Source organism: Micropterus dolomieu, linkage group LG23, assembly GCF_021292245.1.
Source record: "Micropterus dolomieu isolate WLL.071019.BEF.003 ecotype Adirondacks linkage group LG23, ASM2129224v1, whole genome shotgun sequence".
Classification (NCBI taxonomy): domain Eukaryota; kingdom Metazoa; phylum Chordata; class Actinopteri; order Centrarchiformes; family Centrarchidae; genus Micropterus; species Micropterus dolomieu.
Window position 1 is genome coordinate 30,889,700 of NC_060172.1, and position 15,611 is coordinate 30,905,310.

General features: G+C 39.8%; 1 protein-coding gene across 1 annotated transcript in view; it reads right to left on the reverse strand.

Moving 5' to 3' along the window:
• Positions 1–1,102: 1,102 nt before the first annotated feature.
• Positions 1,103–15,611, reverse strand: part of map6a (microtubule-associated protein 6a) — a 22,324-nt gene continuing 7,815 nt past the window's right edge. The window contains exons 2-5 of the mRNA XM_046040676.1: positions 6,215–6,428; positions 5,811–6,019; positions 2,579–2,689; positions 1,103–1,354 (exon numbers count right to left, since the gene is read on the reverse strand). Of these exons, the coding sequence (XP_045896632.1) occupies positions 1,207–1,354; positions 2,579–2,689; positions 5,811–6,019; positions 6,215–6,428 (682 nt within the window). The 3' untranslated portion in view covers positions 1,103–1,206. The remainder of the gene's footprint in view (positions 1,355–2,578; positions 2,690–5,810; positions 6,020–6,214; positions 6,429–15,611) is intronic.

The window sequence follows — 15,611 nt, forward strand, 5'->3', positions numbered from 1 at the left end:
CAACACCACACCTAACACCAAAACAAAACAGGCTCCCAGCACAATATAGACTCCAACCCAAAACTCCACATGAGGATTAAAACAACAAGAAAGTTTTATGTGCTGAAACCCGTCAGGCCAAACTGGAATCAGAATGACAAAAACACGGTCAACATCGTAAAGGCATTTGAGTCACAGAGAAACCTCCACTTGGTTTTCAATACAAAAACCGACCCAGAGCTTTCACCCTATTGGACAGGTAAACTAACATTACTGAAAAGCATGTGAAATATACTGTGGTTTTGTGCTTTAGTTGGCTCAAGTTCGATAATGTTATCTGTTGCAAAATACTACATTTGTATGGCTTGCCACATTACTTCACCAGCTAAAATGATCCACATTAGCATTCTGTGTACCACCAGTATTGTGTCAGTAAGTGTTGATTTTAGCCGGCAAGAAATGATGTAACGATACAAAGCAAACGTGGAATGATTCATTTATACGAGCCTACAGTGATGCAAGGCAGGGACAGCCAGCTACTATAGCATCCGTCTCAGTCAATGTAATTTATGTGACCCACATAATATACAAAACAAAAAAAAAAGTATAATTTTTTGATACATACTAAAAACTCAGGTATCCTATTGGAACTACTGTATATTGAACATTTTCAAACCATGCCAAGCCCTACCAGTTTAACCCCCCCCCCCCCCCCCCCACCCCCCCGTTACTTAATGGGACACGTGTCACATCGCAAATTAAGGAGCCCTGTGCCTACACTACTCTCACTATCACTTCAAACCATACAAACCCCCTCTTTGAAAATGACTGACCATGCAACAAAAAGTACAATACACTATGGCAATCTGCAAGTTATGCTTATTTATTTACACTAAAACCGATTAATGTACAGTACAGTTTTTTGTAATTGTTGTGTAAGCACTTCATGGTGTGGCATATCTAATAATACTGATATATTCTTTTAAAGTAAGTTGCATGAAACCAGAAAATGATGTAGCACCTTTGCAATAATGCCATGGGTCAAACAGCTGTGACCTTAGAACCAAAAGCTGTCAAACATGCGTGTTTCAAATATGTGGGCTTCCTCTTGGATATGCTTTTCTTTTGTATGGGATTCGCCTCTTTTCCTAATCCAACTTAGTTGCAAATACTAGATATTTACAGTACAGAGCAGCAGTGTATCTGCCTCCATACTGACAGGCAGAACTACTCAGTCTGGTTCCCATCTAGGGCAAAGCGTACGACCCCACCGCTCCTCCGAGGTTCGGGTCTTTCCAGTGGTGGTTCTGGTTCTCCTCCAGCAGCACCCTGGGAATGATGATAATTGGGTCGGAGAACCTCGTCTTTAGCATCTCTAGGAGGCAGCACATGGTTAAGATACCAGAGAAGAAGGAGACAGAAAGAGACACATGATGAGGCATTTCTCTCAGGTGAACAACAAGCCATTGGGTTGAGTTTAGCTGAGCACCCTGTGACCGCTCATTTCAGAGGAGAAGATCAGGCTTCTGTTTTAGGGCCGAAAAATCAACTAGAGACAAAGCTATAACATCACTACAGGGCTTCGTTGCTTATCACAAATATTATATAAAAATGCCTCAAGGCAATCTTGATAGAATTAAGTGACTTATAAATTATGTAATATAAAACTGAAAACTCAATAGAGTCCATAGGTTTAAATCTATACTTAACCCATTCCAGTAGTCACAGTGACATTATGAAAAACAGGATGCCAGTCGTGCAATGAGGGTCTCGGGGTGTTCTGTGAAACAATAGCTACAAGATGCAGTACACTATGGAATAATCCAAATCACATTTGAAAGGAAATAAATTAGCAGTACAAATTAGGGTGAAGATCATTAACATGCACTTACAATTCCCTTTGATCTCTCCAAAGCAGAGCCGCTTCCCTCATCCCATTCATACTTACCCCCTCCTCTTACATAACACTCAGACATTCTAGATAGGGTGAAACGTCTAGACCAAATGATCAGATTGCAGGTCCAACAGAAAACAGTGGCAGCATGCTTTAGAGACAGATTGAGAATGAAACAAACAAACATCGTATGAAACTTTTACTGCACCGAGCAACAGCAAGCTAAGATGCAAAGTGCTACCGTCTAGAAGATGTGATTATGTGAGACTTGTCTCATAAATGAATATAAATGAGACCTCCCTGAGAGGGTAATTCAACAGTCATGCAGTTTATTTTAACCATAAAGAGTGCATTATAGCAGCTGACAGAGGCCCAATAATGGTTGGAGATGACTGGAATAAACTGAGGCCTCCTTAAGAAAAGGCACCTTAAGGAACCTTACATATAGCATGTGACAGCAGGCAGTCAGACAGCCCCATTCATCACCCCCCCCCCACTCTAGTGTCCATATGGAAGAGAAATACAGTGGAGCTATGACCTGAGCAGTAGACCAGAGATAATGTGGTGGTTCACCAGAAAAACAAAACTGTGCCACTGTAATAGAAAACAAAAGCAAATCACAACTCCATGAGCATGTATGAATGGGAATGAGTGGCATTTGTGGCTCGTGGTCTATATATTTTCGTTGCTCTTGTGATTGATTACCTGGGATTGGGTAGTGCACAGCCCCACAGGTGTTGCTTTAGAGTCTGCACCCAGCCAATATCTCGGATTGGCTGGCAGAGTTGTATGTAGTGGTACTGTTTTAGCACAACCCTTCAAATGAATCAGAATGTCACTCATTAGCACACGACAAATTGGACACACATCCACATCCAAATGTGACATCCTCAAAACCTCACATCATGACACCAGACTAAATGAGAAAGAACAATATGATCTCAGCAAATGTAATATCACACATTTGTGGGTGGTTTTTTTTGTATAAAGCTGCATCATTTGTACATTAACTAGAAGCATAAGAAGCACATGACATCTTATTCTGGATAAAAATTCTGGACATCCTTTGACATGCATGTTGCTCTATAAGTCGGATGAGTTCTTGGAATATATTAGAGACATGATGCAAAAATAATATATTCTTCAGTTCTCACACAAGAGCAACATGCAAGGCACGGAGAGGATATCAGAGCTCATGCCAGAATGCAATCTTGGATAAGCATAGAAAGAAGTTGTGAGAGCAAAATTCTCTTCCATGTGGATTTACTTAATGTCGTTTGTCTCACAAAGACAAAGACTGGGACAAGAGAGACAATGACAGATACCTGCAACCGCTAATCTTTCACAAAAAAAAGCAAGAAGACACTGCTTTTTCTGCTTTTTGCATTTATTGTAATGTTTCATTAAATATAAGCAAGCAGATAGAAACACAAGCACGTCACAGTCATTTTTTTTTGCCCAAGACATAACTTTCTTTACCATATTTTCTATCCGTATTTGCCTAATAATCACAAAGATAGCACAGGGTGTGTGGTGTACTAAGCACCGTTTACATTTACTGCCCCTACACGCCCCCACCCTTGTGTTACATTACAAAGGGTTCCCCAACCAAAGGCTGCAAAATGCTAATGAGTCGGGCTCTAATCCCTGACGGGGCACGTGCTCATCTTGGATAGACATGGTGGTAGTGGTGATGGTTGGTGTCTCAGATACAGAATATAGAGACAGTACAGTTGTCCACTCAGAATGGAGGAAAGGATGCTGAGTAGCAGAACTAATGAGAACAGTGAGCTGTGTGTGGAGGGTGGAGCACAATGACGGGCTGACCCATGACAAGACTGTACAGTGCTATTCTAATCCAAAAACAAAGACATGTTAAAATGATGTCTCTCTCTCTCTATATATATATTTATATATATATATGCTAAGACTTAGAGTAAGCAGCTAGAAGAAGCTAGATACTTTGGGCCATGTGCAGACCCAGCCAGCATTTAGCCCTGCTTTCATATATAGACAGATATAAGCTGTATATACAAGGGAGGTTATAATTAGTTTTAACAAACAAACAGTTACAAAACAACTTACTTCATGTTCCCTTTTCCTTCAACACATCTCACTGACGAAATTTGGATTACACCAGATTTAAAAAATGGAGGCTTTACACTTCTGGTATGCTTTTAGCTCTTACACACAAACACAATCCAGTGTTGAATCAACCTTTTTAAAAATAAACTCATCCAACCAACATACTTTTTTTTACTTTTGGCCTGTAATTTGGTCAAAACAAGTACAACCATGTGGATTCAGAAACAGAGAGTGATGAAAATCAGAACAGTGGAGTCCAAAACAGAAGCAGTTACACTTGTCATCACATCCTTTAATGGCCCCTTATTGGGGTGTATTCAAATAAAACAAAGTATCAACAGATAAATCTTACTCACTCACAAGAAAATTAGATCAAAACAACTCCTTGTAAACAAATTTAACAAATGGCAGTGAATTGTTCATGAGTTATTTGGAACGTGAATGTGTGCTTCATCCATACAACTCCCTCTTTAAAGGTAATGTGAAAAGTGCTATTAGGCAGCATTATGAGCTATCGTCCCATGGCAGTCTAATCACATTGGTCACGGTCACCCTCGGCAGAGTGCATTTCAAAAAAAGCCAAAAGGAGGCGTGTGTTTGAGTGCACGCTACTGCAATTGCATAACTCCTGTGACGCTTTGCAATAAAGACCATGTAAGAGGTGATTACACTGAGTTATGACTATTGAGATTGACAGCTGTGCATGCTGTGTGCTTGGCAGACAGGATACAAAAAGAACCTCTGCACAACCTTTTCCAGCTCTACTGAACTCATCCTTCTCTGATTCTGAGAAATGTTGTTACTCTTATGTTAAATGTCATCACGGCCACACTACAGTATTATCTAATTTAGTGGGAATACTCATCTGCTATGTAAATGACTGGTGTTTAAAGTGTGACCCAGATGGTTCCTTGGCAACATATTGGGTGTTACAAAATCACCTTGAATTAACTAAAATACCACTGTATGAATGGTTTCACATGAACGGAGCAAATGCTGAATGGGTGTTGTTTTTTTTTAAAAGATGAACTGATAACAATTTTGTGTAGCCTACAACAGAGTTCAGTTAAAAATGAGACATTGGATTACACAATCACATGGAACAAAGCATTGTGATATTGCCCAGCACAGATTTTGAGCCCTGTGAGGCTCTACCATGAACAGTAGCAAAGATGACAGAGCAGGTACACAACAAGCCGTGGATCAGACACTCATGACTAACCAAGCAGAACATTTATCAAAGATTTTCAGATTTGCTGTTAATTTAGCAAGTGTAGAAACCATATCCATAGCGCCAATTTGATTATCTTTTCTCCCAAAAACAAAAAGAAGGGGACAAAAATCCTTGATAAACTCAACAAAGCAATCTGCTCAGGTGATCAAAGCCAACCCTTCAGAATTGCTCGTCGGTGGGCCCATGCAACAAGAGTCATCCATTGGCTGGCCAGGCAGCCAGTAGCCATGGCAACCTGGAGATGGAGGCAAGCAAGTGGGGGTGGTGGGTGGCATCAAATGGCGGAGGAAGAGGATGCTCCCGCCCACTCGTTGCTATAGCGATCTAACAAAGCATGAGGTGGGAGGAGCAATGACATGTCAAGTCTAAACCCCCAACATGTTATTTTATTATTATTGTACAAATTTAGCCAAGAGGTAGTGAAAGAGGACAGAGAAGAAGAATGAGTGGATACTGAGAGACTGAACAAAGAACAGAAGAAGAAAGAGATTGCAGGGGGAAGCAGAGGCAAAGAATAGAAAGAAAGATGAGAACCTTAATTAATTTTGCAGCCTATACGTTTGTTTTTCCCCCAAAAAATAAGAAATGAAAGGAGAAGTAGTGCTAAATGATTTTTACTCTTTTGCCTCAGCCAGTTTGTTGTTCATCTCTTTACTTTTCTCCTTGTCCCCCACCGCCGGCCGGTTCTCGGGCTGGTTCTCCGAGGTCGCCTTCTTGGAGCCCCTCAGTGCTGCGCTCTGCTTATCTTTGGCTTTCTTCACTGGCTTATCCCGGCCTGCGGCTCCAGGCTTTTTGGGCTTAGAGCGAGGGGAACTATACCTGTCAACCTAAGGATGTTGGACAGCGGAAATGAGATTCCTGAGCTGAAATGCCTGAGTTATGGTTAGTCATTTCTAAAACTGTGTTGTGCAATAAAATGAGCATGGCAAGAACTTCACATTATAGAAATACAAAATCTTTCTTCTCCCCTTCCCTAAATTCATTTTAAGCCATACTACAAAGTTCGAAAGGTGCGTTCTCACCTGGCTGGCAGGTTCTATGTAAGGCTCGCTGTACAAACTGCGTATCCTCCTTCTCTCCAGGGCCTTGTTGTTAGCAGGCTGCAGCGGGGCTTGCCCCTTGTAGGTGGAACTGTAGCTGGTCTCTTGGCAGCTCTTCCCGTCTGGTGGCAGGTACTGGGACCTGGCCCGGATCATCTTTGTCGGCTTCACATCCGTGTAAGCCTTGTACTCATTTCTGTGTGGAAAGAAGGAAGTCAGCTATCATAAGAAAATGGACTGTGTTGTAGAGCTTTAAAACCCCTCAAGAATGATTGTTAATAAAGAGGCATGTCAGTGCACAGGTGAGAGTGACAAGCTACCTCCTCTCTACCTAATTCATTTATGTAAATGCTTATGATAAATATATGCTAATATAGCCTGGAGACAGATAGCTTAGTATAAAGACTGAATGACTCCAAGGAGTCACTGGACAAGAAACAGTTCAGCACGTGACCCCCCATAAAATCACAACAAGAAACAAAACGAGCAGGAGGTAACGTGTTCATTTTGTAGCTTTAGAGGTGCTGGCAGTCTGATTTTGTTGCCTTTGAACGGAGTCATGCTAGCTGTTTCCTCCTGCTTCCATCTTTTACACTAAGCTAAGCTAACCAGCTGCTGGCTCTAGCTTCGTATTTAGCTTATGAGAATAGTGTCAAGACAGCAAAAAAGCATATTTCCCAAAATGTCTAATTATTCTTTTAAAACCAATAAAGAATCTTGTTTGTTTTCTAATAAACAATTTTTTCAGCTATAATATTTCCCATTCACTTTTATATTGGTTCAGTGTACATTTTCAATGTTTGTATATTTTATAAATACTATTTTGTTAGTTTTGCAGCTGATATCTGTGGTATAATTAACATTAATATTGTATCTGATGTTTGCTGTACTTACTGTCTAATAAACTAACTTGCTTTGTTGGAACATCATTAAAGAAAATCTCTATAAAAATATGTGAGGTGAAGTGGTGCATTACTGCTGTAGAGCAGAGTATGTCAGAGGTACTGGAGGTGGGAGGAGGTCTGCACCACAGTCTGATGGTGTAATATTTTGTAGTCCTCACACAGCAGTTCTGAAGAAGGTCAGCAGTATGGCATACACACAGAGCAGGCCGGCCTGCAGCATGTGTTCTGTGTCATTCTCCTCACATTTAAAGACCAATGGATAACTGTACCACAGAGGACAACCACAGCAGCTTAATACCAGGCGCATAATAAAGTCATGTACTTTAAAATTTCACACTGCATCACTCTTTCCCTCTCTCCTTTACTTTTCTCTGCAGTGGACTGTGTTCCCTCAGCATTACACATCCATTCATTTGCTGTAAACTACCATATGTTATAGAACAACAAATTTTTTCGTTATTGATTAATATGCTGATTATTTTCTCAATGAAACGATTACTCATTTGTTAGATAAAATGTATGAAAATTGTGAAAAAAAAATCACAATTTTCTTGAGACCAAGATGAAGCCAACCAACAGTTCAAGACTAAATGTTAGACAAAGAAAAGCAGCAAAACCTCATAATGTAAAAATTGGAACCAGCGTGAGCTGTACCCTGTCCTGTTGTTATAAAATAAGAAAACCATTGAAATTCTGCTTACAGCAATGCTGAAATTCTCCTTACAGAGGACACTAGTAATCCCTGTGAAAAAACTTATGCATTACTATTGTGGAAATCAGATAAGCTGAAATGTGCCTTTGCTTGAAATGATGCTGCTGCTCATAGTTTACTTATCTATCTGGTCAATTTGTATGAACCTTGGATTTCTCTTTGTTTACTCCTGTTTTTTTCAGCACGAAACAAAACAAATACATTTGCTCTTGTGATAAAGGTGTACTTTGTCCCAACAGACAGCTCTATAGAAAATGAAACAATGGACAATGCCAGCATGTAATCCCAAATCACTTGTCTAACTGTTATAAACCTGTTAAATCTGTCAGAGAAAGAAAAGGGTATGTATGTACACCTACACACATAAGAATAAGAATAATTTTTATAGTGCCTTGCTCTTCCTGAAATAGGACGCCATGACACTGTAGCTAATTACAAAAGAAAACCGACAGCTCTCTGGTGTAGGCCAGTCAGATGACACCCATCAGTCATCCCCTGTGGCTCCAGTGCAGTCACAAGCACATATACTGTCCAACCCCTAACGAAGCACAATTCTGTGCAACCACCGAGAGCCACGCGACTGAAGGCTCAGTGAGAACTCGGCAAAACCAATAGAGGAGCAAACAAGGCCAGGCTTCTGTACTCTCATTAGAACAATTTGTAAGTCATATGGGAATACATCCAACTGGCAGCTATGGGAAACAGCCTTGGACCATGTGATCCTGTTTACTGTAATGCTTGTGGCAAGGACAGGCACAATGGTTTTCCATCTTTTAATGTCTTACACTGAGAAGAGGGTTATGAAACTGTAGCTGACTTGTCCAACTTTGCATCGCAGTGTGAAAGCTGTGTTCCGACCTCAAATGTTCTTGTGGTGGAGCGAAACGATAAACAACAGGTTGTGTGACTTGTGAGGCACAGTCCTGGATTTAAAGGATTTATAAATCAGTGGTAAAAAAATAATTATAATTTTGTGGTAGCTGTCTTTAGTCGTACCTTTGTTGGTACAACAGAACATATACCTTGGACGACCCTACAGCCATGCTAGAATCTCTGTGGGGCTGCTTAGACACAGCGATGCTTTGAGCTAAAAGCTAATATCAGAAAGCTAACATGCTAACATTAACACTAAACACAAAGTACAGCTGAGGCTAATGGGAATGTCATTAGTTTTGCAGGCATTTGGTCATAAAGCTGAAATGTTGCCCTGATTGATGGTGCTTAAGGTAAAGTTAAGGGGTCACCAGATTTTACAGTTCAGTATTACAATTCATAAACAGAGAGACAGACAGACATCTGTCCACCATCCCTAGTGCCATGACACTAGCATGGCTAAAATATGAATTTCATGGTACAGTATGTTATATTCTTTCATCAAAACTTTGTGAAACTGTGTGATTGTAAATGAGGACCATCCCTCAATGATCTCTCAAGTATAACTAAAGGTTGAATGAAATACATTAATCACAACTTAAATTAGCTGTCAGGTGCTAATAGGCTAGCTGTTCATGTAGAGGTGGAAATCACACAGAGAGCGATTACACAACAGAACTGAAGTCCACTTTCGATGCCCGACTGGCAAAGAAGCCGCATTAAAAAGACAGGTTATACAACAGTGTCCAAGGCCAAGGGTATAAAGCACTCACATGACACCACAGGGTGTGTGTATGTGAGAAAGACAGAGAAAGAGATAGATTGTGGGTGCAGACAGGGTTCACAGTGTGAAACACCGGTCTGTACTATAACATTGCTGCTATTCATGGACATACTACTGTGTAACAATACAGCCTGTGTGTCTGAGGTCAGTGTGTACTTGGTACTTGTTTAAAAATGAGTGTTCAAAACATGTCCGTGGTTCAGTGGCTGTCACGTCACAGAGCTGCGTCTGCTGCATCAAGCTACTGTACACATCATGAGCGTGAAAACATTGTGAGGTTCACATAGGCTGTTCCCTTCAGCTCTAAATAATCAATTCCTCTGGATTTAGTTACACTGGCATTTTACTGTGCAACACTGAAACTAGCAGTTCCCTGACACTGTACAGAACAAAAAGACACTGAGGTACTGAGCATGCTTGGTAAACCTTTTTGTTTGACTGTATTTGACTGTGGCAGGAAGAAAAAGGGTCACTGTATACATCCAGAGGCATTTTTTAAACATGTGGACATTAATTGGTGACTTAGATCGCCACAGATACTAAATATACAAAACAACTATCTATCTATCAAAACAATGTTTTCTCCTATACATACAATAAAATACAATATAGATACATATAAAACTACAACCAACTTCTCTATTCTATTCTGTTGTTCAGCAAAAATACAAATAATACAATCTTGCATCTTCACCCATGGGTGAAATTTAATCCAAATTTCTCAGTACAAAGCGGCAAATTCTGTAATCCTACATCATTCTTTCATCCTTTAACTGCTTTTAAAACGGAAACAGCCTCAGATCCCTGATGAAGACAAAGTAGCTGAAAGCGTTTGATGAATAAAGCATAGTGCACTGGAGAAGAGTTGTAAAACATGTTTTAATTTTGGAGTTGTACTGAGGCTCACACTGCTGTGTGTCCAGAGGCACAGTGAGGATGCTAAAGTGTATATAAGGACTTCCTTTTCAGAGCATATGAAATGTGTTGGCTGGTGTTTCATTGTCATTCACTGAGTTGTCAATTTATTTTTCAATGTACTGCAATCCAATAAGCGACCCAGCAATATTTTCATTGTTCAACTGTGTTAAATAAGTGAAAGGTGTTTCTAATATCTCTGCTCTGCTCATGGGATGTCTGTATGGGGCAGCCAAAATGATCAGAAACACATTTCAATTTAACGTATCCTTGGGCTGCAACAAATAATTAATCTACCAATTATTTACTTGATTGACATATGACAGTTTCTTAAAGCCCAAGGTGATGTCTTTAAGTTGCTCAATCAAATGATTAACTATTTCAGTTCTCTGGGATTGTTATGTAGAGCAAATTTAAGTGTTGAATGTCCCTGGATTTATAAAAGAGATGGTGGTACAAATTTAAATCGTGCTGCTTTTTGCTTAAAGATCACTGTCAGATAGCATCTACTGTATCCCACCACTACAGTACAGCAACCTCTTCATTAGCACTTCAGTTTCTACTAACTCTAATGACCCACAAAATGCCACATGAGATTGTTAACATTCACAAAACAATTTAAAACATTCAAAAACATTTTAAAACAATTTAAATAATCCCCCCTTCTATTCTCTCGTGCTATTTTTCTTTTATCTATATTTATTTCTGCATCTTCTCCTGAAGATGTTTTTCAGCTCTGAGTCACTGAGGACCAGGCAATGCTATCATACTGCCTGATATTTCTTGCTGTGTGACTAAAGCTACTTTGAACGGCTGACCCTGCTGACCCGCTGTGGTGGAGGGGATGTGCAGAGAAAGGTCTTGTCACTACAGCCAAACACTGGCACTGACAGGGGTGGAACCACGCCAGGGTACAGCACTGCTGAGCTTCATGCAGCCCTGCTCTAACATGACACAATCTGGACAACTCACCAAGGGAGAGTTAAGAGAGAAAAGAATAAAAACAAATGCCTGCAAATTTCTGCACATTTGGATCAAACAGTGTTGAGCGGCACACGTTGTTTTGACACATAATCGCAGTTAAAAGTATGATGACAAGCCACAGAAAACTAGGCAGCAGTGGGGTGAAAATTCTATATTCCCACACTCCCAATGAGAAACCCAAATGTGAATCAATCCTTTTATTGCAAACAGACCTTCCTCCAACAGCTCACTGGAAAGCATAAGGGCTCCAGTAAAAATATAAATAGCACTAGGAAATGAACCATGAACTATAATAATTAATAAACTATATTTAAATGACAAGATAGATAGATAGATAGATAGATAGATAGATAGATGGTAGAGCCCGACCGATTTATAGTTTTGCAGATATTATCGGCCGATATAAGCTACTTGAAGATATATCTCCATCTGCGTTTATAACAGCCGATATATGACTATTAAAAAAGAGAAACAGAGAGTGGGATCCCTCCCTCAGGTGTTGCATAGTTTACCCACCAGAGGCTGAACATTATATATTGCAATATTTTATTTTATAACACTTCTAGTGAACGGTCCTCTCATTTCTCCCAAGTTCATTATTTCTAAATATTATTTAACATAACTTACAGCTAAATTAGCTAAATTAGCAGCTTAATTAAATTAAATTGCTAAATTAGCCACAAAGCCAATGCTGTGTTTATCAGTGAAGGAGCGCTAATGTTAATGAGCGACTGAACTATAGTGTTTGATGTATTCTAAATATATCTACGAGCTGCTTGTCTGTAGTTACATTTTACGTTTCACATTGGGTTTTCTGTACAGGCTAAAGTCCTGTTTCTCCATGGCTTCACGAAAACGCTTAGTTGCTGGCCTTTTTCTGTCGCAGAGTGACTATGGGGATACTATCTACAGGTTTGCCACTCTGTCCACTTTGTCCAAACTTGACCCCCTTTATCACTCAGCTCTCAGATATTAAATCCATGATCTAATACTGTTGTTTTTTGTGAACTGTACTATGTAGGGTATTATGTAATACCTAAATGTTAGTGTTGTTGTGCTGTGCAACAAAATGTTGTTGTGGAGACTTGTTTTGCTGTGTTTTCTGTTGTACCTAATGATGTTGTTGTGATTGGTTTATTTGACTCTTGAAGATAGTAGTTCTTACAATACATCCCTACTGGGACATGAATATAGCAGTCCATCTGATAGTTGTTGAGGCATTTCACTAAAAAAATGAAATGTCAAAATTACCAAAGTCAGTAGGATTCATCTTCTGGGTAGAATGAACATCTCTACAAAGTTTCACAGAAATCCTTCCAGCAGCTGAGATATTACTCTGGAAAATGAATGTACTGTACTTTATGTGTCCCGATTTCATTCATGTAAAATAAATCCTAATTCTGTACATTGTGTCCATTAGTGACAAATCAACCAGTCAGGTAATTTATTACTCAGCAGAAATTGAATCAACTACTAGACAGACTGATAGACATTTGCTACTTTCAGCTTCTCATTTGTGAGGTTCTTTTTTTTAGGCTATATCATTCTAAATGGAAAACTGTAGGTACAGATGTTGGACTGTTTTAGTCCAGACAAAGCAAGCAAATTAAAGATGTCAGTGTGAGTTCTGGGAAACTGCGACCGATTTGGTTATAATGGTTAGAATATTATTATAATCAATGAGATTTATTTTTTTAATTCTAACATATGGAAGCAGTGTAAAATGTAATTTGCCTTTGAGTGTAACACTGTTAGAATGCACTTTGAAATTCTGTAAGCCATAAATACATCTGTGCACCAACACTGCTGAGACAAACGTCTGTGCAGTTATCACTGATGGTCACCACAGTGATTCTGGCTCTAATTCTACACCGGTGTTGGCCTGAGATAAAGTGCTGGCCCGCTTCTCTGCGAGTATTCTAGGGAATCAATGCCCACGCACAGTACTGTAGCTTCTCTTCCTAATAGTGTTTTTTGGTGTGTCAGCGGGTGTAGAGCCTGGCTTCTGGTCAATACTCCCTCCTTCCTCTGGGATCAGCTGGCCTCATCTCTATCTGACAGCCTCTCTGTAGCTTCTCAGGATACACTGAGAGCTGTAACAGTGCATTTACAGTGTTACAGTGGATCATCATTGTGTCACAAAAAATGGCTCCAATGCGTTTTACAAGAATTCTTGCTATTGTCAGTAATTGAGACTTTGAAATGGTCAAAATTCAACTACAAAAACAACAACCGTCAAACATACTATAGCAACCATTTTAAATCTCCCAGTGAAGGATATTGATTCGAGCATTTCTGTTGGGTGCTTCAGAAACATTTTGCAGCCATTTGCAGGTTTTCAGAGATTAACAGTGGTCAGTGTTTAGTTACAACTGCAGGTTTAACTTGGTTACAGTATCTGACATAATTCATTCATATCCTAAAGATATTTATTTGTGAATTAACTGTAATCAGATATAATAAAATCAGATTAGATTGGTTACATAAGACAGTTAGCATTAGCTGGCAGAGCTCTGAGTTGACGCAACAAATGGATATCAGGTGAGATTTTAGGATTACATTTCGGCAACAATAAATCTCACAACTAAACCACACTGGTTTTATTTTCAGTCACCAGAAAAATTAAAGCGCACTTTAATTTGCTGCAAATGCGTTAGCTCGGGACGTGTGAGATAAAAACCTGTCCTTTTTTCCTCCCAGTTTATCCCGTCTCTATGTCTCGGAGCGGAGACAGAATGGGTGTTTCCGCATTCACTGCTTGTCAGTAGAAACATGAGGCTTTGCTGGCTCTCTAAGAGGATCATTTTTTAAATCCACCAGAATCCACTGGCCTCTTTACGGTGCACTGTCTGGTACCACAAGTGCTATGTAGGTTCTGTAAATGTGACATAAAAGACCAACTGAGTTGATGGAGAATCCTTCAATGGTAGAGGAAAGTTTTTATGTGCCTAGGTAATAAACATGAGAGAATAAAAATCAGACAAAGTTCCTGAGATTGTTCTGCTGTGAAACGTGACACAAATAAAAAAAACTTTAATGATGCATCCTCAGTCTCTCTCATCCTTTCCTGAACTCAGCGAACCTGCATTACCTGCTTTGCTGTCGGCATTGAAACACCACTCTCATTTGTCATTCTTGGTGGTGCTTGATAATTCTTCATGCAATGTGCTATCTGAATGTCTTATTTGACGCCGCACATCGCATAATGGCACAAATAATGCTGACAGGATGAAGGATGGCCTTAGTCTTTTACAACAGTGCTGGTAGCAAAAAGAAAACACTAATAAAAGGCTCCAAGAGCTACTGTCTGAGACACATGCAAAAAATGGCATTTAAACATAATGCAGCGAGTTGGCAGTGAGATGACGGTTGGATAGGGCATGTGACTGGGAGGCTGTTGGTTGAAAATGCTGCACCAATAAAGGAAAGAAAATAAATAGTTAAGTGTCTTCTGCAGCCACAGTAGTCAGGTTTTTGACCACGATATAGTACAATAACTGACGCCACAGTTGTACAAAATGCTATCATACATTCACTTGACAAGAAATTATCAATTTCCTTTCATTTTTCCAGTGTTTCCAGCACTGTTTGTGGATCAAAACAACATTTTTGTGCAGATGACACAGTCTTTCAACATCAGCTTTTTCAAGATAACGATCTGCCTTTAACGTTCTTCAGACATCTCTGCATAATCTCAAGCTTGAACTGAATGCCGACAAGACGAATGTGTTTCATTCTCAGGAACCCACAGTTGCAGTTTACATCTCCTTGCCATCCATACACTTCATTGTAATGAAATCTATTAATGGTCAGTTGGAGAAAAATCTATTTCTAAGTACACTAGAATTTTTTTTATCAGTTTGACACATTTAAGAAATTACATTAGTGGTATCCTTGCCATTACTCAGCAATGACATGGAATTAATTTATAATAATAATAATAATGATAATTAAAGCTGCAAGCAGCGTTGGGCGGGCCCTCGCACTTGTAGCGCGTCCGCGCGTGAGCCGGCCGAGTCGCATATTCTGGAGTTCTGCCGGTGCGGCTGTGAATTTCCTACGCGTTTCCGACGCCGCATGAATGTGCTATATGTCACTTCCTGTGTCCCCTATGTGGAGCTACATAGCACTTGCCGCTATGAATATAAATCGGTATTGACGTGTAGATGTCTGCGGGGTGGGAGAGTTATCAAGCACGTAAAGTTT